This window comes from Bison bison, unplaced genomic scaffold (assembly GCF_000754665.1).
Source record: "Bison bison bison isolate TAMUID 2011002044 unplaced genomic scaffold, Bison_UMD1.0 scf7180017864215, whole genome shotgun sequence".
NCBI lineage: Eukaryota > Metazoa > Chordata > Mammalia > Artiodactyla > Bovidae > Bison > Bison bison.
The window spans coordinates 1,897,900-1,924,139 of record NW_011494787.1 but is presented as its reverse complement, the minus strand read 5'-3'; the positions used below and the strand labels follow the sequence as shown (position 1 = coordinate 1,924,139).

Sequence of the window (26,240 nt, the reverse complement as noted above, 5' to 3'; positions counted from 1 at the left end):
ATCATTGCAAAGAAACAGAGGGAAACAACAGAATGGGAAAGACTAAAGATCTCTTCAAGAAAATTAGAGATACCAAGGGAACATTTCTTGCAAAGATAGGCACAATAAAGGACAGAAATGGTATGGACCTAACAGAAGCAGAAGATATTAAGAAGATGTGGCAAGAAGACACAGAAGAACTATACAAAAAAGATCTTTATGACCCAGATACACGATTGTGTGATCACTCACCTGGAGCCAGATATCTTGGAATGCAAAGTCAAGTGGGCCTTAGGAAGCATCACTCCCAACAAAGCTAATGGAGGTGATGGAATTCCAGTTGAGCTATTTCAAATCCTGAAAGATGATGCTGTGAAAGTGTTGCACTCAACATGCCAGCAAATTTGGAAAACTCAGTAGTGGCCACAGGACTGGAAAAGGTCAGCTTTCATTCTAATCCCAAAGAAAGGCAATGCCAAAGAATGCTCAAACTGCTGCAAAATTGCACTCATCTCACAAGCTAGCAAAGTAATGCTCAAAATTCTCCAAGCCAGGTTTCAACAGTACATGAACCGTGAACTTCCAGATGTTCAAACTGGATTAAGAAAAGGCAAAGGAACCAGAGATCAACTTGCCAACGTCTGTTGGGTCATCAAAAAAGCAAGAGAGTTCCAGAAAAACATCTATTTCTGCTTTATTGATTATGTCAAAGCCTTTGAGTGTGTGGATCACAATAAACTGTGGAAAATTCTGAAAGAGATGGGAATACCAGACCATCTGATCTGCCTCTTGAGAAATCTGTATGCAGGTCAGGAAGCAACAGTTAGAACTGGACATGGAACAACAGACTGGTTCCAAATCTGAAAAGGAGTACGTCAAGGCTGTATTTTGTCACCCTGCTTATTTAACTTATATGCAGAGTACTTCATGAGAAACGCTGGGCTGGATGAAGCACAAGCTGGAATCAAGATTGCCGGAAGAAATATCAATCACCTCAGATATGCAGATGATACCACACTTATTGCAGAAAGCAAAGAAGAACTTAAGAGCCTCTTGTTGAAAGTGAAAGAGGAGAGTGAAAAAGTTGGCTTAAAGCTCAACATTCAGAAAACTAAGATCATGGCATCTGGTCCCATCACTTCATGGCAAATAGATGGGGAAACAGTGGAAACAGTGACAGACTTTATTTTTTGGGGTTCCAAAATCACTGCAGATGGTGACTGCAGCCATGAAATTAAAAGATGTTTGCTTCTTAGAAGAAAAGCTATGACAAACCTAGACAGCATATTAAAAAACAGAGACATTACTTTGCCAGCAAAGGTCCATCCAGTCAAAGCTATGGTTTCTCCAGTAGTCATGTATGGATGTGAGAGTTGGACTATAAAGAAAGCTGAGCACTAAAAAGTTGATGCTTTTGAACTGTGGTGTTAGAGAAGACTCTTGAGAGTCCCTTGGACTGCAAGATCAAACCAGTCCATCCTAAAGGAAATCAGTCCTGAATATTCATTGGAAGGACTGATGCTGAAGCTGAAACTCCAATACTTTGGCCACCTGATTTGAAGAGCTGACTCATTGGAAAAGACCCTGATGCTGGGAAAGATTGAGGGCAGGAGGAGAAGGGGACAATAGAGGATGAGATGGTTGGATGGGATTACTGATTCGATGGACATGAGTTTGAGCAAGCTCCGAGAGTTGGTGATGGACAGGGAAGCTGGGCGTGCTACGGTCCCTGGGGTCACAAAGAGTCGGACATGACTGAGTGACTGAATTGAACTCAAGTTACCGTAATTTCCTATGCTTTGTTCATTCACTAATTTTTTTCATCTATTTTATATTGAATAATATGTATTTCTCTATGCCACCTCACATACATTATGCTAAGTCACTTCAGTCATGTCTGACCCTTTGCAACCCCCATGGACTCTAGCCCACCAGGCTTTTCTGTGAGATTCCCCAGGCAAGAATACTGAGTGGGTTGCCATTTCCTCCTCCAGGGAATCTTCCCAACCTAGGGATTGAACCTGCGTCTGTCTCCTGCATTGGTAGGTAGGCAAGGTCTTTACCACTAGTGCCATCTGGGAAGCCCTTATCCTGCTGCTAAGTCGCTTCAGTCGTGTCCAACTCTGTGCGACCCCATAGACAGCAGCCCATTAGGCTCCCCCGTCCCTGGGATTCTCCAGGCAAGAACACTGGAGTGGGTTGCCATTTCCTTCTCCAATGCATTAAAGTGAACAGTGAAAATGAAGTCACTCAGTCGTGTCCGACTCTTAGCAACCCCATGGACTGTGGCCCACCAGGCTCCTCCGTCCATGGGATTTTCCAGGCAAGAGAGCTGGAGTGGGGTGCCATTGCCTTCTCCAGAAGCCCTTATAAATAACATCAATTTAAAAATAGCATTAATAATTTAGTAAATACATTAGAAATACTCAGGGCACCTTGATCTTAATCAGTACATTATCTCTAAGTCAGAATTCAATTAAATGGTTCCTACTGGTCACTAACCCATGTTTTTCTTGTTGACATTTTTAGTTTTTAGTATGTATTTGCAGAATCTACTAGTCTCTACTAACTTTTTATCCCTCTTACACATCAGAGTGTGTCTCACTTTAAGGCATGATGATTTCTGGTGGTGCTAATCCTCACCTTCAGTATCTAGAGCTGCTATCTCCTCCTCATGATGCCCCCTCCTTCCCTCTGCCACTCCGTCAGGCTTCTGTCTCCTCCATTCCACTGCTGAAGCTCTTGTCAGGGTCACCAGGACCTTCCATGTTCGCAGATCTGACCATTGTTTCTGTACCCTCTGCCCACACCTACCTTAGCAGGCACTGACCTCTCCCTCCTTCATCAGCCTCTGGACAACACACAGTCCTGGTTTTCCTTTTATTGGCCCCTCAAGGGCAAGTCCTTCTTGGCCATCCATTTGGGTCCTTCTCTGCTAACACTGCTGCTAGAGAGGTCTAGGCTTGTCCTAGGACCCCTGTTCTTCAGTTTCTCCCCAGATCATTTTGTCTGCTACCATCCAAGTGCTGATATGTCCTAAATGTATTACTGGAGACTTGCTCTCTAGATGTACGTTGTACAGGCAGCCATTCTAGACTCCATTTGGATGTTTAACAAACATCCCAAACTTAACGTTTTGAAAATAGAATTTCTAAATCCCTCTCCTCACTGCCATCTCAAATCTGGTAGTCTCCAGCTTTCCCCATCTGCGTAAATGATACCACTCTCTACTTGGCTGCTTAAGGGAATGATTTAGAGTTACATTTGCTTCTTTTCTTTCCTCACCTCCCACATCAGTCCATCAGCAAATTCTGCCTCCTTTCCTCCAAAACATGTGCTGAGTCTTTCTGTGTCCATTTTTGCTATCTCACCCTCGTTTACCATCATATCCCTGGATCTTGGCCCAGATTCTCAACTGGTCTCTGTATCTCCATACAGTAGCTCAAGTGATCTTTTAAATATATAAATCAGATAATCTCCTCCATCCCTTTGCTAAAGACCTGCCAGTGGCTCATAACACATTTAGAATAAAATAGAAAATCCTCACCGACTTTTGTGCTCCCCTGGAAGCTCAGATGGTAAAGAGTCTACCTGCAATGTGGGACACCCGGGTTTAATCCCTGGGTCAGGAAGATCCCCTGGAGAAGGAAATGGCAACCCACTCCAGTATTCTTGTCTGGAAAATCCCATGGACAGAGGAACCTGATGGGCTACCGTCTGTGGGGTCGCAAAGAGTTAGATACTACTGAGCCACTAACACCTTTCACTTCTCACCAGCTTGTGAAGACTCATTCTGCCCTCGTCATGTCTCTTATTTTATTACGGAAAAGTGTAAACACATACAAAAGCAGATTGAATAATAAAAAGAACCCTTTTGTACCTATAATTATTATTAACTCATGGTAAACAATTATTATATAATCATAACTCATATAATTAATAATATTATATTATTATTACTATTCATTCATGGTCAACCTGTTTCTTCTGTGTCTCCACTTCCCCCAACCTGTAATTTTGAAGCAAATTCCAATCATCTTATCCTCTCATCTGTAAACTCTTTCAATGTGTATAAGATTCGACTCCTAAAAAAATGTAAGCACAAAGACATTATTACACCTAAAAATGTTAACATTAATTGCTTAATGGCATCAAATATCAAGTCCATGTTCAGGGCTTCCCAGGTGGCTCAGTGGTAAAGGATCCTCCTGCCATTGCAGGAGACATGGGTTCAATCCCTGGGTCAGGGAAATTCCCTGGAGAAGGAAATGGCAACCCACTCCAGTGTTCTTGCCTGGGAAATCCCTCGGACAGAGGAGCCTGGTGGTCTACGGTCCGTGGGGTCACAAAGAGTTGAACACAACTGAGCAACTGAACAGCAGCAGCAGCATGTTCTGTTACATGTAATTGGTAGCGTTGGAATGCAAGCCTCTGGAACCAACTACCCCTCTACATTCATCACCCCACTTTTATGTAAGGTGGTATCTATTTCCCTCCCTTTCTTGGAAAAGGAGCAAAGTGGCCTAAATTTGATACCCTAAATACCGTTATGAAAAAGGAACAAATTCAAGTAGGCAATTAATATAAAAGCATCCATCTTACTTTAAAAAAATTGTCCAATTACCTCATAAATGTCATTTTCTTTTTTACTATTTGATTCAGGATCCCAATAAGGTTTACCCATTTTGATTATTGAAATGCATTTTAAATCTCTTTCCCCTCCAAGTTATATTTCCCCTCCATTTCTCTCTTTTCTGATTCTTCTTGCAATTTGTTTGTTAAAGAACCTAGAGCATTCATCAAGTAGTGTTGCTCACAGTCTGGATTGTGCTGATGACAGCCCTGTTGTGTGGGCCAACATTTTCCTCCTCCTCTTCTTGATCATAAATTGGTGTTTGACCCAAGAGGCTTGATTGGATTCGGGTTTGATTTCCCACTTTCTGGGGAGACAAGATTACTTCACAGGCAGTGGTGTCACTATCTTAGCCCTCCCCAGCTTGCCCTCCAGCTCGAGTCCCACTGGCCTCTGTTCCACTCCTCCGTCAGAAGCCAGCTCCAGCTCAGGGCCTCAGCTGTTACCTCTGCCTGCCACACTTTCCCCCGGATCTTTGCATAGTCAGCTGCTTCCTGTCACTCAGGCCTCAGCCTGAACGCCGCTCCTCGGGGCAGCCCCTCACGACCTCTCTCTGCGCTGTAGCCCCTTTCACCTCGGGCTGCCTGGCGGAATGTTTATTTATTGGCTTCTTTACTGTCTACCTCTGGCCGAACTTGAACATCAGCCACAAGGGAACAAGAGCCTCATCTCTCCCAGTCACTGCTGTATCCCCTCCCCGGACGAATGTCTGGCCCCTGGTGGGTGCTTAGCAAACGTTTGTCGTGCGAGATGCCACCGTGCTGGTAGGAAGGCGCCTCTTGGTCACATCTTTCTGTCTTTCTTTGTGCACTCAGGCAGCCAAGGGAGGCACTGTCAAAGCCGCTTCAGGCTTCAACGCTGCCGAAGATGCCCAGACCCTGAGGAAGGCCATGAAAGGGCTTGGTAAGTGTCCCACTGGCGGTGAACATCCCCTGTGTGTCCCACATCCCAGAGTCACCCAGAGGGTGTTGTGTCCACAAGCAAATCTATGTCTCACTCTAAGAAAACACAGTGGGGACAAGGTGACTTTTCAAGACAAGCTGGAAGAGAGAGCTTTTACTATAGACTTTTAAATGTGATAAACTCATTCTGAACTTCCCCAGTTAATTTCATTCCAGCATTATTTGAGAAATGTATTTGTCTTGTAGTTAACCCAGGCATGGATGTTGTGCCAGAAGGTTAACAAAGCATTTGGACAAATATTATGTGAATGGGTAGATAAAATAATCCCGTGATACAATGAGAGCAGCTGGTGTAGTTGTTATTCTTGTCCCATTTTATAGACAGGAAACTGAGACTCAGATAAGTTATGTGATAAGATACCGAGTAAGTGGAGCTGAACCTTGAGTCGCACAAAGAACCCTTCCTAAGCTGGGGCCTGCCAACTCTAAGTCCACGTTCTTTCCCTTGAGTCAGGCCCTGGGGTTCTTTGCTCGTGTGACAGGCGTGGCTGGGACAGTACCCCCGGGCAGTGTGTAGGACTTTATGTGAGAAGGTTGTGTGTATGTGACTAGAAGGGCTTATCTTCCAGTGCACCGACCTCTGGGAGCTCCCTAGGGCCAAGGCCTCCCTCCAGGTGGACATAGCCATGCCCGGCACTGCAGGTTCCACTGACCTAGACCCTCCTTCCAGACTTACCTGAGTGGACATTCGGCCAGAGAAGTGCTCTCTGTTTCATACCTGCTATTTAAAATCTCCTTAAGATTTGGCTAAAGACATTTGACCATGAGGCGTTATTTCCCAGTTTTTCTATCCGCACAGAATTCATCTTGCTCAGGCCCAATACTACTAGCAGCAACAATAACCATTATTAAGCTCTACTATGTGTCAGGCATGATGTGTTGCATAGATTATGTTTTAATTCTGACAGCAGCTTGTTTTACTAATGAGAAAGTTGAGGTTTAGTGAGGTCAGCTAACTTGCCCAAGGTCTCTGGAGCAGGATGTGTTTGTTAAAGTCAGGATCCTAGGCAAGTCCAGGCATTCTGACTCTGGAAGTGGAGCTTAAGCCGCTGTACTATCCTGCTGCTTACCCTCAAATAGGACATTGCCTTGAATCTATCTTCTCATTTTCCCTTTTTCATAAATAAAATGGAAAAAGTACTTGGCCTACTCGTTTTTCAAGTGTATCCTAATTCTTTGGTGGATAGCAAGAGCTCTGTAATTTGGAACATAGACCACATGACATTCGGAATTCTCAGAGTCAGGAGGCATTCGATACCACCAACCATTTTCAGTGCCTGCTGTGTGGGCCAATGCGAGAAAGACAGTCAGGAGACAAGGACCATAAACCTAATCCTGTGGTCCAATCATCCAGGGATGCTAGGCGGTAAAGGCATTCATGGAAATACGATCAGTTAGTAATATGATAGGGACGGAGGGGCACAAGATCCCATTAGGAGTCAGAGGGATCACATTTCATTTAGGGGCATCAGGCAAAACTTCTTGGAGGATATAGAAATTGAGATGGGCCTTGGGAGATGAGTTTATTCGATAAATAGACAAGAGAGAATGTGTTTCAGGTGAATGGAGCTGCATGAGCAAAGCATGGGATGAAAGTGAGCATCGCCCTGTTTTGCATTTTAGCTGAGGCCTCAGGGAGTCAAGATAAATACATGGCTTGTGGCAGGAATGTACTGGCAAAGTAGGTGTTGGCTGATTAGGAGACTTCTGGGAAGGCAGGAGCCATAGAGGGGTCCTAGGGTACTGCTGACATGGAGGCTGACCCAGAGGCATAGCCCAGCAAACAACAAATACCAGAATCAGGATGCTAGATGGAGGGGGTTAGGGAGACAATAACCCATAGGTTGGTATGGTAAGGAGGTTAGGAGAACAGAGTACAGTATAGTCGGGTCAAGTACAGGAATTCAAGAACAGAGTCTCTGGATTTGGCTGCCTGTATGCTTTTATGCGGGGTCTGCCCTGGTGACTCAGAGGTTAAAGCCTCTGCCTGCAATGCGGGAGACCTGGGTTATGTGGATATTTACAATAGTGAATGGGGTGCTATTGAGGGTCCCAAAGGCCAGACTCCAGAGCTTGTACTAAATCCAACAGGTGGTGGGGAGCCATCATGTATCCTAGGCAGAGGAAAGACACTGTGAGAGTTTGTCCTTTTAGGAAAATGAATCTGGCAGGACTCTGGAAAGACCGATTAGGAGGTAAGACTACTAGAGGTAAACTTTATAGTTATCTAAGAAGAAACCCTGAACTGGAGTGGTCGTGGTAGGAATTAAAAAGAGAGGACAGATGCAGAAAGGATTTTAGAGCTAGATTTTGCATATTCAAGAACTCTGAATGTGAAGGAAGAGAGCAGTTTAAATAATCAAAGCTATTTTGAGGATTCAAGTCTAACAGACCAGAAGAAGGGTAGTGCCTTTCACAGAAATGGGGTAAAAAAGCAAAAGGTGATGAACCTTCTCCCCTCAGCTGAAAAAGAGTTCTGGAAAAAGGATGGTTGTATCTATTCAGTTCAGTTCAGTTGCTCAGTCGTGACTGACTCTTTGTGACCTCATGGACTGCAGCACACCAGGCTTCCCTGTCCATCACCAACTCCCGGAGCTTACTCAAACTCATGTCCATCAAGTCAGTGATGCCATCCAACTGTCTATCCTCTGTCATCCCCTTCTCCTCCCACCTTCAATCTTTCACAGCATCAGGGTCTTTTCCAGTGAATCAGTTCTTTGCATGAGGTGACCCAAAGTATTGGAGTTTCAGCTTCAGCATCAGTCCTTCCAATGAATATCAGGACTGATTTCCTTTAGGATTGACTGGTTTGCTCTCCTTGCAATCCAAGGGACTCTCAAGAGTCTTCTCCAACACCATAGTTCAAAAGCATCAATTCTTCGGTGCTCAGGTTTCTTTATAGTCCAACTCTCACATCCAAACATGACTACTGGAAAAACCACAGCTTTGACTAGATGGACCTTTGTTGGCAAAGTAATATCTCTGCTTTTTAATATGCTATCTAGGTTGATCATAATTTCATGGCTACAATCACCATCTGCAGTGATTTTGGAACCCCAAAAAGTAAAGTCTGTCACTGTTTCCATTGTTTCCTCATTTGCCATGAAGTAATGGGACCAGATGCCATGATCTTAGTTTTCTGAATGTTGAGTTTTAAGCCAACTTTTTCCCTCTGCTCTTTCACTTTCATCAAGAGGCTCTTAAGTTCTTCTTCACTCCCTGCCATAAGGATGGTATCCTCTGCATATCTGAGGTTGTATCTATTATCCTCTTATAAAAAAAAAGAACAGAGAATAGATTCCTAAGGTATGTAAACTTAAAATTCTATAGCTTCCTCTCTACACCTCATATTTTTGTAGATCTGTAATTTTGCAAAGAATGTATGTATTTTTCATTTCTCCCTGAAATATTTAAATAGACTCTCCTCTGTAGCTCATCACAACTCCCCATATAGTATAAACAATAAAAAAGATTGAACACTCACCCTTCATATATGAACATCCAGGTGTGACTAAGATGAGGGGCAAATTTGAAGGATCAGAATAAAGTCTCTCTGTAAAAGCTGCTGCAAAAAAAAACCAGACAAACAAAATTTATGACATTTTTAATTTGAATTCATAGTGGAAAAGTTTGGTAGGATAATGCATCATGGGAATTCATGGGCAGTTATAAAAAGTTTCACATCAATAAAGAAGATGTGGTACATATATACAATGGAATATTGCTCAGCCACAAAATGAACAAAATAATGCCATTTGCAGCGACATGGATGCAACTGGAAATTACCTAAGACAGAGAAAGACAAGTAACATATCAGTTAATGTGGAATCTAAAATATGGCACAAACGAACCTGTCTACAAAACATACTTGAAGACATAGAGAACAGACTTGTGGTTGCCAAGGAGGAGGCAGGGAGAGATGGATTGGGAGTTTGGGGTCGGTAGATGCAAAACAGTATTGCAATTTAGAGCGGATAAACAACAAGGCCCTAATGTATAACACAGAGAACTATATTGAATGTCCTGTGATAAACCATAATGGAAAAGAATAATTTTTGAAATGTATATATGAGTAAAAAAAAAAAGGAAAATGAGTTGGTTTCTATAACATTTGCACAGGGCTTCCCAGGTGGCCCAGTGGTAAAGAATTTGCCTGTCAATGCAGGAGATGCAAGAGACGAGGGTTTCATCCCTGGGTCGGGAAGATTTCCTGGAGGAGGAAATGGCAATCCACTCCAGTATTCTTGCCTGGAAAATTCCATGGACAAAGGACCCTGACAGGCTACAGTCCATGGGGCCGCAAAGAGTTGGACATGACTGAACAACTGAGCACATACACACACACCGTGACATTTGCAACAACAAAAAGTTCAAATGACTTTTTTTTTTTCCCCAGGAAAAAAGAGCACAAAAGTCTATTTTTATTTATTGTAAACATTTCCAAAAGATAAGAAGTAGTCTACCATAAGAATCACTCAAATGAAAACTTTTAATAAAGTTAAAAAATGTTCTAATCAGAGATCAGAAAAGAGAGCTTGGAAAAGAAAAACACAATTATAGATCTTAAAAAGGAGTAGATACTATCAGCTGCCAATTTAAACCCTATGAAGTGCCAAATGGTGAATTTTGAAAATGAATTTGAACTGTTTCAAAACTCAGAGAAGATAATTAAGAGATAAAAGTGAGGAGCGAAAGGTAAGAACATGGATGATAAATATGGGTGATCCAAAGACTCTGAGAATTCCAGAGAAGGGGAAACGTGTGATCCTGGTCAACACGTACTGACTGTTAGCAAGCACTGGGCATTGTGCTAAGTAATGCACTGGTTTGTTTTATTTAACACTTCCAGCAGCCCTGGTAGGCAAGTACTGTGATCATGCACGTTTATAGATAAGGAAACTAAAGCTCAGAGACCTCAACTCTTTTGTCTAGTGGTAAATAACTACTGGGGCTTCCCTGGTGCCTCGGTGGTTAAGAATCCACCTGCCAGTGCAGGAAATGCAAGAGACAAGGGATTGATCCCTGGGTCAAAAAATCCCCTGGAGGAGGAAATGGCAACCCACTCCAGTATTCTTGCCTTGAAAATTCCATGGACAGAGTAGCCTGGCAGGCTACAGTCCATAAGGTCGCGAAAGAGCTGGACATGACTTTGCAACTAAGCAACAGCAACATATAACTAAATCTAGTGTCTGTTTCCCTTCAAAATAGACAAACACTCCGAATAAGAACTTCTTTTCTTAGAAAGCTCTGTGTATGTGTTAGGGTTATGCCAGTGTCCTCAGAGGAACCCACATTCTTATTCCTCGCTCAAATCGCATTCCCCCCCTGTCTCCTCTCCACCAGGCACAGATGAAGATGCCATCATCAACGTCCTGGCCTATCGCAGCACGGCCCAGCGCCAGGAAATCCGGACAGCCTACAAGACCACCATCGGCAGGGTAGGCCTGTGCTGTCCGCCTTAACGAGGGATCTGTCAGGCAACAGGGAAGCAGGGACCCCTTCCTACTTGGTTCCTGAAGCAGTGGCCCTTTGTTTTGGGTTTTTAAAACTTAATTTTATATTGCTGTCTTTGGCTGTGTTGGGTCATCATTGCTGTGTGGGCTTTTCTCTAGTTGTGCTTCTCACTGCAGTGGCTTTTCCTATTTTGGAGCACAGGCTCTAGAGCACCCAGGCTTCAGGAGTTATGGTTCTGGGGCTCTAGAACACAGGCTCAATAGTTGTGGCACATGGGCTTAGTTGCTGCTCAGTGTGTGGGATCTTCCTGGACCAGGGATAGAAACCATGTCTCCTGCAGTGGCAGGCAGATTCTATACCACCAAGCCACTGGGGAAGCCCAGACATTTGTTCTTAAAAGATGGATCTTTTGCCTTTTTTAAAGATATTCTTGAAAACAAACAAACAGCTTCAACACATCCTAGAGTTCCTCCACTGTCCAAAGCCAGAAGTGATTTCACGGAGCTCTTGATTCACAAAGCTCAGGCTAAGTTCAGTTTCTTCCCACACAATTTCTTGCAGGGACCTAGTTGTGGGATGGACTCACTGCCCCTACCCGGCTCTGAAGCACCAGGGAGGGCTCTGCTTCCCATGTTCCTTCCCTCAAGCTGGTGGCTTCCTTTGGCCACTTGTGAACAAATTTCCTCCAAACTGATTAAAATATTAAATCCAGTTTGTTCTAAATAGGCTCTCCTAGGATTTAGGGTCTATTCTGACTCTTCTACGTAAACCCATTTGTGGTATATATTCATTCCTTTGAACGATCCTCAGTGAGGGTCACCCCCGCCAGTTATAGGATGGGGTTCTGTGTGTGTGTGTGTGTGTGTGTGTGTGTGTATTTTATTGGCTTGTGCATTCAAAGGTGGTTCACTCACCATGTTTCCCTGAGGAACCCTGTCTCAGTTTCATTTCCAACAGCTCACTTACCAGAGTCATTCACCCAGTCTTATATCACTGAAAGCCTATCTGTGTGGTTAGAGAATCTTTTTATTGAGTAAACGTTATCAGTGAGTGCCTCCAGGTCTCAGAGTGCTGTTAACTATGTGATAAGTATTTCTGTTCCTGGATAATTTATAAAAGCTAGTCAGATGAGGCTGTTTCCCAAAGATAGGCATTAAGCTGCTGGGCAGAACAGACCTGGCTTAGCTCTTCTGGGGAGCATCTACATGCCAACCTTGGCTGGGCTCCAGCGGAGGACAAGATCCTACCCATAAGGTTGCTTGGACTATCTTCTGGGCATTTTAAAGTCTTCTCCATCCCCAAAGAAATTTAGTGAACATGCATGTGGTGCGTGAGCTAAAGTGTAGCCACGTATTTGGGGTTGATTTATTCAGCTTTAGAACTAAGCTGATCTGACAGCAGTTTGTTAAGGTGAGCAACCCTAACAGATTGACTGAATGCTAATTTATTTGTTCATTCATTTGTTTGATACATGTGGATTAACATAAAAATAGATACAATAGATTAAAATATAGTGTTTGTGGACTCAAGTTTGTGAGAATCTGCGATCTGAACTTGAAAGCAAATCACCTCCTTACTAGTTAGTTGATCTTAAACAGGTTCTTAAACTCCCTGACATGTAGGAGGAAATGTGACTATAAATGTGTTTAGAATTTGGTCCTTTGTCCAAGTAATTATTACGTTTCTTTTTAACAATTGAGCCTTAAGAATTAATCATGAATGATTATAAGAATGCAACTAAATGCCTATTTAGAAGAATAGTAGAAAAATAGAAACAGGGTATTGATTAAAGAAATTGTATTACGTCCACATATAGAAATTTCTGTAGCTGTTAAAAATATTGTAGGTAAATACTGACTTGGAAATATATTCATAAGTGAGCAAACACACTGATCTCGGGACCCCTTTGCCTTCTTAAATTATTGAAGACTTTTTTGTTTTTGCTGGTTACATCTATTAATATTGACCATATTAGAAATTAACACTGAGGATATTTAAAAATAAACATCTGTTAACTTATTTTAAAAACAATTAAAACTCATTGCATGCTAGCAAAAATAACAATTTCAGGAAAAATAGCTTTATATTCCAAAACAAAAAAAGTAGTAGTGAGATGATTGGCGTTGTTTTACATTTTCAAATCTCTTTCAGTTCAGTTCAGTTCAGTCGCTCAGTCGTGTCTGACTCATTGCGACCCCATGAATCGCAGCACGCCAGGCCTCCCTGTCCATCACCAACTCCTGGAGTTCACCCAAACTCATGTCCATTGAGTCGGTGATGCCATCCAGCCATCTCGTCCTCTGTCATCTCCTTCTCCTCCTGCCCCCAATCCCTCCCAGCATCAGGGTCTTTTCCAATGAGTCAGCCCTTCTCATGAGGTGGCCAAAATATTGGAGTTTCAGCTTCAGCATCAGTCCTTCCAATGAACACCCAGGACTGATCTCCTTTAGGATGGACTGGTTGGATCTCCTTGCAGTCCAAGGGACTCTCAAGAGTCTTCTCCAACACCACAGTTCAAAAGCATCAATTCTTCAGCACTCAGCTTTCTTTATAGTCCAACTCTCACATCCATACATGACCACTGGAAAAACCATAGCCTTGACTAGGCGGACCTTTGTTGGCAAAGTAATGTCTCTGCTGGTGTCTGCTTAACGCAAGACAGCTGGATTCTCATATGTGCTTCTGCATTCACCTTGTTGCAATACCTGGTGTTGGTTACAGTACAAAGAAAACCTGGTCTTGTACAAATAGGTAGTTGGGAAGGGGAGGAGTATTTTCATAGCCTTTTCACATAACTGTGGATCTGTAGACGTGTTGAGCAGGCTTTGGAAAGCTCCACTGGACAGCTGTGAGGGGATGAGGGTGTAATGTCAGATCCAAGCATCTTAGTGTTTTTATGAAGATGGTTTCGAGGACATGAGTCCCCTGAGAGGGTCTTGGAGACCTCAGGCATCCCTGGACATCACCGAGGGCAGCTGGTTTCTGTTACTGGAGCAGCTAAGCGGAGCACTTCCTTGTGTCCCAGGACCTGATGGACGACTTGAAGTCAGAACTGAGTGGCAACTTCGAGCAGGTGATCCTGGGGATGATGACACCCACGGTGCTGTACGATGTGCAGGAGCTACGAAAGGCCATGAAGGTTCGTGCTCCTCTCCTCCTGCTCTTGGGGCTGGGGGTGCAAAGGCGGACTGCCTCCGGGCTTTCTCAAAAAGCTATGATAGAGGCCTGAGAATGTGGAGGAGGAGGGTGTAGGGGAAGGATTTTCCTTCATTTAAGACAACTTGAAAACAGGACATTACAGTCTAGCAACTGTAACTTCAAAGTTGTTTCCCCAAAAGTTAAGAAATTCTTTCTTCCCTGTGGCCCACTGGGGAGTGATTATACTTGTGGTTGTTGTGTAACTCCAGACAATTTCTTGCCATATCAGCTCCTTTTTTGAGATATGGAACTTTTGACTGACACCGTGAGCGCCTCTTGGGCTGCTGTCAGCTCAGAACCTGTCAAGAGTTCTCAGCCTCCCAAGATGCTAGAGCTACTGTGCCCTACGCCAGGCTCTGCCGATTTTTAGCAACCAAGTACAAAATTCAATTATGACTGCCCTCCTCCCTCACATCAATGAATACTCAGGCTCATGGAAGGTTCTGGGCTAGTCACTGGGAAACAGAGATAACAGCCTTTGCCAGAAGAAGATTCTGCCCTTCAAAGGAAAAGTACAGGGGAGACCAAGGCAAGACAAAACCCCCAGAGGGGGTTCCTAACCAACACCCAAAAACAGCTCATGAAATGTTTGTTATGACTAATAAACATATTGGAATCTGGATAGGAAAGTTAAAAATGAGCAAATCCTATTCCTGGAACTAGGTGAGTTGTCTTTATTCTCTGCAGATTTCTGGTTATATTCCTCCTGTGTCTGGGACTCAACTTGGTAACCTGATTCATAACACCCTCTCCTCTGGCTTTTACATTTAGGGAGCTGGCACAGATGAAGGCTGCTTGATTGAGATCCTGGCCTCCCGGACACCCGAGGAGATCCGGCGCATAAACCAGACCTACCAGCTGCGTATGTAGCATCTTCAGGGGCCTTGGTGGAGGCCCTGTCCTCTGAGAAGTAGACTGGAGTGGGAGTTTACCCACTGAAACACTGACCACGAGGGAGCCTCAGCTACAAGCTCCGCTGTCAGGCAGATCCCTGTTGATCCAAATGACTGTTGGCTTTTCGAGACTTCTCAGGTGTACCTGCCTCTCTTCTTAGGCTATCCAGTGAAGTGTTTACTACCCTGAAAGCTGAAAAGCTGTTCTTTAGTATCAAGCAGAAATCAAAGGTGTTTATTCAAATGTGGTGGCACCACTGAATCTTAGCTTTCCAGGGAGTGCCCTGGAGGAGCAGTCTCCTCAATTTCTTACCTTCAGACTAGGCTGTAGGTCCCGCAGCCACCTCCAGTGGCAAGACTCCCGTCTTAAAAATCTCCAGAGGAGCCTTTGAAAGAGGCATGCCTTTTTGACCTAAGAATATAATAAAACATGTCCAAAGGTTCAGGTCCCACAGTGTCATCTATATTAGCTTAAAATGTCCAGCAGAGTGGCTAAATAAAATTTGGCACATCCATACAACATAATTATCAAAATGTATATCGGAGGATGTTATTAAATTACAATGAGCGGTATGGTATACGGATAAGGGAAAAAGACAAATCATAAAATGAGATGCTGTGATCCCACTTCTTAAAGAAACAAAAATAATATGTGATGTGGGGAAAATGAGGAAGGATATTCACCAAAATGTTATCAGTGATTATTTCTGAGTGATTAAATGAGGTTTTGTTCACCGCCTCCCCATGCCCCCCCCGCCCGCCCCCGCCACTTCATTTAACTCATTCAGTTTTTCCTAAGTTTTCTGTAATAAATGTACAGTTCAGTAGAAAGAAAACAAAACAGTAAGAGTTTTTTGGTAGGTGTTCAGAGTGGGAGATTCGAAACCTGGGAGTCTGGTTCTAGTGCTGACTGCCTGTGGTCTTCTCCCTGTGGACGGCCCGCTGCTTGTCCCCAGACACACTCCCTGTGGACGGCCCGCTGCTTGTCCCCAGACACAGGTTCAGAAGTTCTGCTCTGTGATCCCTCTGTCCTAGAGATCAGGACAGATCCCTAGACAGTAGGAACCACGAGAGGGGATTGCAGCCCCGCCTTTTCAACCCCCAATGTAAGCAACAAGGGCATGTTGTTTCTGCTCTAATCATTTATCTTCTGCTCTAATCATCCACTTCTCTTGACCATTTTACCAAGACCTTAGTTTTTCATCAGCTCTGTATGGGCTGAAGATGAGCTGCTTCAGTAATCAGGCTGGTCAAGGAGAGGACGGAAGACTCTGGGGTGTGACCTGGTGTTGGGCAGAGATCTTCACTCTGATGTCACTAATTTGACTCTCTTGCTAGAATATGGGCGGAGCCTTGAAGATGATATTCGCTCTGACACGTCATTCATGTTCCAGCGTGTGCTGGTGTCTCTGTCCGCTGTGAGTCGCTCCCACCTTTGATGGGGGTGGGGGGGGGGTGGTTTATTGAGACGTTCACTCTCTACCCGCTCTTCCAGCCTTTCTCAACCTTTCAACCTCCCAAATGGGAATTTTTTTCCCTGTGTTTTTCTGAAGCCTTTCTGTTGTTTTATATTCTCTCCTTTAAAGACTCTAGTCATGCATCCCCATTTTTTCTCATTTATACATACAAGCACTTAATATATGCCATACAATCATTATTCAGCGCATTGAAAGTTAGGAATGTAGTTAAAAGGCAGTCTTGGGCTTTAAGAATTTATATTGTCAGAAGGGGATCTAGCAGGCCCATGTCTTGCTAAAATAAAAGCATGAAAGTATGTGCCAAAAAAGAGGCACAGAGTAGAAGAAAGGTTCAAGGAGAGATTTTGGTTGCCAAAGTAAAGAAAAGGCTTCATGGCCGAGGTGCTGGTTGAGAGAGGACTAGGAGGGTTGCTGGAATTTCAAGAGGCACAGATGTGTGGGGGTACGTTCCAGGCAGAAAGAACAGTGAAGACAAGACAAGGCATCAGGAAACACGGAGCGGGTTCAGGGAACAGTTGGCTGAGCCACTGGACTAGTAATTCTAGGAGCCAGGTGAGAAAATGAACCAGGGTCCCATGTTGGGGAGAGTTTGTGCTTTTTTCTGGAGAGCTGTGGGGAGCCTCTGAAGGTTTTGGAGCAGTCGAGTGATGTGATTGGAACTTCTTAGAAGAGTAATGTTATAGCAGTGTGTCCGATGAATTGAACCAGAGGATGGGAGCCCAGGCAGGAGGTTACCTTGGTATTCAAGATATTGTGAAGAAAGCAGGTTTGGGCCAGTGTGGGGGCAGGGATGCCAGAAAAGAGAGATGGATTTACAAGCATTTCACACAACTTCACAATTTTATCTTTAGGCCTGCCCTCCTTCCAGAGTGTGAGACTCATTTCTCACTGCCTTTTCCCTGTTTCCTTGTGGATATTCTGCCATCACCTCTGTCCACTGAGCCCTCCTAAACTATGCTTGAACTCATTTTGCCTCCAAACCAGCTCTTCTTCCTCCCTCATCTTTTTCTATTACTGTTGTTTCTGTTTTTCCAACAACCAAGGCAGAAGCCTGGAAAGCATCTCCAACTCCCACCTTGCTATGTCTCTGATGTTTACTTAATAATGCCAGCCTGCTTTTCTCTTCCTTTTATTTTATTTTTTTATTTTGGCTGTGCTGGGTCTTCTTTGTGGTGTGGAGCTCTTTGTTGTGGCATGCTGTCTTTCTCTGGTTGCAGTGTGCGGGCTTCCCTAGGTGTGGCACGGGGCCTAGAGCACACAAGCTCAGTAGTTGTGGCACTTGGGCTTAGTTGCTTCGCAGCATGTGGGATGTTAGTTCCCCAACCAGGGATTGAATCTGAGTCCCCTGCTTTGGAATGCAGAGTCTTAACTAGTGGACCACCAGGGAAGTCCCAACCAGCCTGCTTTTCTTCCTTCCTACCCATTTTTTCTTTTCCTCCCAGATTTATCACTGCAGAGCCATGCCTAGATTGTAGCATATTGGAATAGCCTAGTGATAAAATAATGTTACAAACCAGATAAAAGTAGCCCATTTTGCCACACTTTGGCATTCCTCTGTCCTTCAGTCCTGCCCTCCTGGTGTTGGTGAGGGACAAGGCACTTTCGGGTGCTCCTCAGGCCCCTACTGTTGGCCCCAGAGTCTCTTGATTCTCCTCTTTTCCCAGCCTATGTGGCATAGTTGATCAGCATAAAGTTGCCAGTTAGGGAAATTTAAGTCAGCTGGCTGGGTAGACATGGGAATGGAGGAAGAGGAGGAAAAAGAGGGGTATGGTCCTGGAAGGAGCTCTCACCAGGCCATATTTGTCCTCCTGCTCCTTCAGCTGTCAGAGACACCCACACAGCATCAGGGAGCCATACCAGGCTTGCCCTCTGATCAGATCAGAGCCATGGGAGTAATGCAAACACATTTGAAGACATCTGCCCTTTCTCCCTAAGCTACACTCATGGCCCTTCTGTCTAATTACCCTGTCCTTGGGTTCCCAGACATTCTATCTTACCAGAGCACCCAAATCTTCTTGGATCCTCTCTCAATCTCTGTGGTTTGTTTTTCTCATCCTCAGGGAGGCAGGGATGAAAGCAATTATCTGGATGATGCTCTCATGAGACAGGATGCCCAGGTTAGTAGAACTGCAGCTTCTTTCTTCTCTTTTGACAATAAGACAGGCCAAGTTGGTGGACATCTTCTTATATTTCAATGAATATTGGCCAGGCTGGAATTTGTTATGAAAAAGATTCCCACAGGTTCCTTTGCCTTTAATAGCAGAAGTTTCTTGCAGAGATACCTGGGGCTTGGGGCTGGCTTGGGGCATCAGTATATAAGCATCCCTGGGTTCCAGATTTTCTAACATTGGGACCATGGTGTGGCTGCCCCCACAGAATCACAGAGTGTTCTGAATCACTAGGAGATAAAGGGACCTGCCTATGCTTTGTTGACCTCACCTTTTTACTTCCCCAAAGAGAACATTTAATACAACCTATGTAAAATGGGTAAAACTAATACCAAACTCTAAGAGGCAGTTGCTTCCCTGGTATCCAGCCCGCTGATGGCTGCCCTGAAACCAACTAATGGTATTTTTACTGTGACCAGATAACACTAAAAATAATAACTAATAAAACCTAGTAAGGACCTGGTTTTGTCCTTACCAGGGGCTGAACACTGTTCAAAACTATATGAAGTATGTCATTGAATCCTTACAATAACCCTATGAACTAAGTATTGCTATTCCCATGTTATGGAAACTGAGGCTCAGAGAAGTCAATATCTTGCTCAAGTTCCCATAGATAATAAATGACAGAACCGGGATTTGAACCTACGCAATCTGGATCTAGACTTTGTTAATCAGTATATGACCTCTGAGAGAGATTTGTCCCATTCAGGATGAGGGGCAGAGGATGAGATGGTTGGATCACATCACTGACTCAATGGACCTCAAGTTGAGCAAACTCCAGGAGATAGTAGAGAAGAGATGAGCCTGACATGCTACACTTCATGGGGTCGCAAAGAGTCAGACACAATTTAATGACTGAACGACAGTGAATCACTCAGGATTATATGGGAAAGAACCTTTTGCTTTCACTAGAAGTGAAAGGAATATATGAGTCCTAAGAGTTCTGATGACTCAGGGAGGCCCATCCCATAAGGAGATATAGGAAACTGACTTCAATCCAGAAGCTTTGAGGCAGGAGAAGGTATTAAAACTCTCAGATGCTTATGTGAATTTCAGCTACCTCTAGGAGAACATTTGGGGGCATGCTGGAAGGAACCTCCATAGCCCAGGTGAATCCTGAATTTAGTTTTTTAAGTTAATTTATTTATTTTAATTGGCGGCTAATTACTTTACAATATTGTACATTGACATGAATCAGCCATGGGTGTACATGTGTTCCCCATCCTGAATCCCTCTCCCACCTCCCTCCCCATCCCATCCCTCAGGGTCATCCCAGTGCACCAGCCCTGAGCACCCCGTCTCATGCATCGAACCTGGACTGGCGATCTGTTTCACATATGATAATATACATGTTTCAATGCTATTCTCTCAAATCATCCCACCCTCGCCTTCTCTCACAGAGTCCAAAAGACTGTTCTTTACATCTGTGTCTCTTTTGCTGTCTTGCATATAGGGGCATCATTACCATCTTTCTAAATTCCACATGTATGCATTAGTACACTGTATTGGTGTTTTTCTTTCTGACTTCATTCTGTATAATAGGCTCCAGTTTCATCCACCTCATTAGAACTGATTCAAATGAATTCTTTTTAATGGCTAAGTAATATTCCATCGTCTATATGTACCACAGCTTTCTTATCCTGAATCCTGAATTTAAATGAAGAGTTAGTGAGCAATTTATTCCTGAAACATTATATCCATTGTCACTTTTTTTGTGGGCTTGCCAGGTGCTAGGCATTGTGCTAACTACTTTACATTTTTTTCCTTATAATAAATCTATGAAGTAGGTGGAGAAGGCAATGGCACCCCACTCCAGTACTCTTGCCTGGAAAATTCCATGGACGGAGGAGCCTGGTAGGCTGCAGTCCATGGGGCCACTAAGTTGGACACGACTGAGCGACTTCACTTTCGCTTTTCACTTTCATGCATTGGAGAAGGAAGTGGCAACCCACTCCAGTGGTCTTGCCTGGAGAATCCCAGAGATGGGGCAGCCTGGTGGGCTGCTGTCTATGGGGTCACACAGAGTCGGACACGACTGAGGTGACTTAGCAGCAGCAGCAACAGCATGAAGTAGATATTCCTTCTGTTTTATAGACTAGGAGACTGATTCTCAGATTTAAATAACTTGTATAAGATTACATAACTGATGGAATTGGGCTCTTTGACTCTAGATCTGTATGATTTTTTAAAACCATGCAATTCATATTACAAAGCTACAGTAATCAAAAGAGTGTGGTATTGGCATTAAAACAGACATACAGATCAATGGAATACAAAAGAAATCTGAGAAATAAACCTACACATGTATGGTCAATTAACTTATGAAAAAGGAGCCAAGAATATACAACAGGCAAAGGTAGTCTCTTCAATAAATTTTGTTGGGAAAACTGAATAGCCCTAAGCAAAAGAATGAACCAGAACTGACTACCTTACTCCGTACACAGCAATTCACTCAAAATGAATTAATGACTCCGAAGTAAAACCTGAAACCATAAAGTTCCTAGAAGAAAACATAGGTGATAAGCTGCCTTACATGGGTCTCAGCAATGATTTTTTTAATCTGATGCTGAAAGCTAAAGCAACAAAAGTAAAAATAAACAAGTAGGACTGTATCAAACTAAAAAGCTTCTGCACAGCAAAAGAAACCGTCAACAAAATGAAAAGGCTACCTATTCAATGAGAGAAAATATTTGCAAATCATATATCTGATAAAAAGTTAATATCTAAAACATAAAAAGAACCTGTACAACTTAATAGAAGTAACCAAACAATGCAGTTTTAAAATGGGCAGAAGATCTGAATAGACATTTTTCCAAAGACATCCAGATGTCCAACAGACACATGAAATGATGCTCAACATCACTAGTCATCAGGGAAATGCAAGTCAAAACCACAATGAGATATCACCTCACTCCTGTCAGAATGGCTGTCATCAAAAAGACAACAAACAGCAAGTGTTGGCAAGGATGTGAAGAAAAGGCAACCTTTGTTCACTGTTGGTGGGAATGTAAATTGGTGCAGCCACTATGGAAAACAGTATGGAGTTTCCTCAAACAAAATAAAAATAGAACTACTTCATGATCCAGCAATTTCACTTCTTCTATCTGCCCCTCAAAAATGAAAACACTGACTCAAAAAGACATATGTACCACCTTATTCATAGGAGTATTATTTACAATAGCCAAGAAATAGAAACAATCTAAGAACCCCTCAGTAGATGAATGAAATAAATGATTGTGTATATGTACAGTAGGAGAATGCTCTCTACTCATAAAAAGAATGAAATCTTACCATGTGCAAAAATGTGGATGGATCTAGAGAGCTATATGCTACCTGAAATAAGCCAGAAAGAAAAAGACAAATACTATATAATCTCACTTGTATGTGAAGTTAAGCAACAACCAAGGAAAAATCAAGCTTATAGATGCAGAGAACAGACTGGTGGTTGCCAGAGGCAGGGGTGGAGGTGGGCAAAATGGGTGAAGGAGGCCAAAAAGTACAGGCTCTGTTATGAAATAAAGAAGTCATGAGGGTGTAATGTACAGCATGGCAACTACAGGTAATAATACTGGGGGCTTCCCTGGCGGTCCAGTGGTTAAGACTCTGCTTTCACTGCAGCAGGCACAAGTTTGATCCCTGGTCGGGGAGCCAAGATCCTGCATGCTGCACGGTGCTGCCAAAAGTAAATAAATAAAATTGTGTTAAAAAAAACAATAATGCTATATTGCATACTTGAAAGTTCCAAAGAGAATAGATCTTAAGAGTCCTTATCATAAGAAAAACTACTTTGTAATTATATATGGTACTAGATGGTAACTAGACTCATTGTGGGGGTCATTTTACAATGTATACAAATATAAAATTATTATGTTCTACACCTGAAACTAACATAATGTTATATGTCAATTATACGTAATTTTTAAAAAACACAACAAACCATGCAGTTCAACAAATACTTGGGAGTTCTTCAAGGAGCATAGTTCTCCTTGGAAGTGACCAGGTGAAAAGGTGCTTAACAACAAATATGGGCTGGGGGAAGTTGGAAGGACCAGAACTCATTTTTCTGTGTCCTCCAAGTCTTACAACGAAACAAGGAATTTAAGAACCACTCACCAAGGTTTCCACTCTTCTTCCAAAATAAAACAGGAGGAAAATCTGGTCAGCCTTTGTTCTTTAAGGTACATCAGCAAAGGGACATTTGGGTATTACAGAACTGGATTTTGGGGCAAGTAAATGAGTTTGTGATGAAAAGACTTACCAGGACAGGTGAAATTAGGTAGTAATTTATTATCAAAGGTAGAAAATTTTAAATATAGAGAAGCTAAACGTCCAATTTTATCAGTTCTTGAGATGAAAACTGCACTCAAGGAAATAACAGGTAGTGTTCAGAATTCCTACTTGAAAAAGAAATGCATAATGTACTAAAAGCACATTGAAAATGCCCTTCAGAGCTTTTGTTAGAATATGGCACATATTTGATTCCCTTTGAAAAACAAACCAGGAAATACAAAAATAGAGAGAAATCTGCATCAAAACTGGAAACCGTGCCAGATGGGCAGAAAAGCTGGCTGGGCCAAGGATGCAGGAGTTATTCCTTCCCCAGAAAAGAGGTTCACACACACACACACACACACTGCCCCCAATGGAAATAGACAGAGTGGCTTCCTGCAAATGGGGAGACTCCTCAGGGAAGACTTGGGCTGTGTCTCAGCCGCCTCCACTGGATTTGCAGCAAGTCCTCCTGATTGAAATTCATCCAGATGAAAAGTGAGGAGCTCAAAGAAGAATCCATTGCATTGTGTTCTGTGGAGAAAACCAGGTCTGGATAAACTGTTTATCATTTAAAGATCAAAGATCATGAATATCCACTAATCTCAACTCAAATACTATATGGCCCGTGAAGAAACTGGGGCCCAAAGGGAGGCAAACGGGCTCACTTTAAGGAAGAGACAGATTTCAGATCGCTCTGGATCCTGACATATGTAAGAGAATGACAGATTTTAATTAACTAAACAAGAGCTTTAAAAAAAAAAAAAAAAGATGCAATGAGAAAATAAAGGAGCTGAAAATGGAGCCGCATGAAAACAAGAAGGGATAAAGAGAAGGCTAGATGAGTGGAGGGGAAGTGTTCTTAGAAACAAGGAAAGGAGACTTGCCTGGTGGTCCAGTGGTTAAGAATCTGCCTTCCAATGCAGGGGACTCGGGTTCGATCCCTGGTTGGGGAACTCGGGTTCCACACGCTGCAGGGCAACTAAGCCCGAGCACTGCGACTGTTGACCTTTGTGCTCTAGAGCTCGTGTGTCACAACTAAGACCTGATGCAGCCAAAAATAAATAAACATTCTAAAAGGAAACAAGGAAAGACAGGATAAACGTTTACTAGAAGCGGCACTGATCAGAACTGACATTGCACAAAACAGTCATTGTTGTCGAAGGCAATGCTGAAAATACCTCCAATTTTCAGGAAAAAGAAGACAATCACATAAGATGAGGACTATAGAGGAAAGACAGTGGAGATTAGAATGTCAACAAGAAGGGTATGGACGGACTTGCCCTAATATATAGTTAAATGTATAATAAATGTACAAATGAATTAAAGCACGTGGTCCTGGTGTAAGATAGGGAGAAGTCAATGGGATAATCAGAAAGTCTAAGAGCAGAACCAAGCCTATGTGAGAATATACAGAAATACATACAGAATATATGCATTTCCAGTCAATGGAGAAAGCACAGGTTACTCAGTGGAGTTGGAAAAATTGGGTAACCATTTGGGAAACAATAAAGTTAGATCCTGACTTTCACCTGGCAGCATAATAAATTCCAAATAGATTGAAGTTTTTAGCATAAATAAAGTAAGCCATAAAAGTAGTATAAAATAGTTAAATATTATTTTTTAAATGTGGGACTGGGAAAGGATTTTGTATGCATTTTCTTTTAAGATAGAAACCATAAAGGAAAAGGATTGGTAGTTTGGCTAAATTTTAAAAAGAAAGAATTGTTTTACCAAACAATACTACAAACAAAATTAAAAATCAAATGATAGAATGGGGAGAAATTTCACCCTATGTATAGTAAACTTAATATGAAAATATATAAGTAAACTACAGTTTCAATACTGTTATTGAAACTTACTCATATTTGTTCTGAATAAGAATGCCCCATTTCTTAAAAAAAAAAAAAAGACATTGGACATTAGCAGACAACTCAAAAAAAAAAAAAGAAAAGTAGAAATGGCAAATACACCAAAAAATGACCAACCTCACTGCTACTGCTAAGTCACTTCAGTCGTGTCCGACTCTGTGGGACCCCATAGACGGCAGCCCACCAGGCTCCCCTGTCCCTGGGGTTCTCCAGGCAAGAACACTGGAGTGGGTTGCCATTTCCTTCTCCAATGCATGAAAGTGAAAAGTGAAAGTGAAGTCGCTCAGTCATGTCCGACTCTAGCGACCCAATGGACTGCAGCCCACCAGGCTCCACCATCCATGGGATTTTCCAGGCAAGAGTACTGGAGTGGGGTGCCATTAAGATACCATTTTCTACCCATAACTAAAACTTTACCCTTTTCAAGTTAGTTTTTCTGGTATTTTACAAAAGTATCATTCTGTGACAGATGGAAAGTTCCATGTTTGCCACATGTTCCAGTTACAATTGCTGTATAATGAACCACCTCAAACTTAAAATGTCAGAGGTCTTAGCTGGGAAGACTTGAACAGCTAGAGGTGGCTCAAATGGCTGGGGGCAGGAGTCTCCATCACTTGTGTCTGGTGTCTGGGCTATGAACCGGGGTCACCTCAGGCTTCGAAAAGGTCTCCTACCTGTGGCCTCTTCCGGTAGCGTGGGCTTCCCAGAGCATGATGGCTGCCTTTCAAGAGGGACCACATAGAAAGCCAGCATTCCGTGAGAACCAAAGCTGCCTGACTTTTATGACCTAGCCTCAGAAATCAGTGTCACTGCCACTGTATTGATTGAAGCAGTCACAAGCCTGCTGAGAACCAAATTTGAAAAACACTGAATTAGATAGACCTTTTGTGCCCTCCCAGCTTTAAAATTCCACAGTCCTCTGTATGGGAAAAAGAATCTAGAAAAGAGTGTATATATGTATAACTTATTCATTTTGCTAAACACCTGAAATTAACACAACATTGTAAATCAATTGTAAAATGATAAAATTCCATGGTTTTTTATGAGAACTGACTGAACTGAGAACTGACTCTTTAATCATGTGGCAGCAGAGAGGAAGGTGAAGAAACAGCTGAGTAGATGGAGGTAAGCCCAAGGAGCGACAAAATGTATCCGTGAAGGGTATTTTGAGAAATTTAACAAGCCAGCTGCTGGTTATAAATGAACAGTGGGGAGAGAAGCCACGTGCCACTAGAGAGAAGTAAATCATGGGTCATTCTAGAGTGGTGGTGTCCAGTAGAACTTTCTTTAATGTTGAAAATGTTCTACACTGTCTGTGTCTAGTATGGGTAGCCC

General features: G+C 42.8%; 1 protein-coding gene across 1 annotated transcript in view; it reads left to right on the top strand.

The window, feature by feature from the left end:
* The window catches only part of ANXA4 (annexin A4), a 73,033-nt gene that overhangs the window by 33,971 nt on the left and 12,822 nt on the right, over positions 1-26,240 (top strand). The window contains exons 3-8 of the mRNA XM_010845303.1: positions 5,428-5,515; positions 10,918-11,012; positions 14,054-14,167; positions 14,998-15,088; positions 16,458-16,537; positions 18,658-18,714. Of these exons, the coding sequence (XP_010843605.1) occupies positions 5,428-5,515; positions 10,918-11,012; positions 14,054-14,167; positions 14,998-15,088; positions 16,458-16,537; positions 18,658-18,714 (525 nt within the window). The remainder of the gene's footprint in view (positions 1-5,427; positions 5,516-10,917; positions 11,013-14,053; positions 14,168-14,997; positions 15,089-16,457; positions 16,538-18,657; positions 18,715-26,240) is intronic.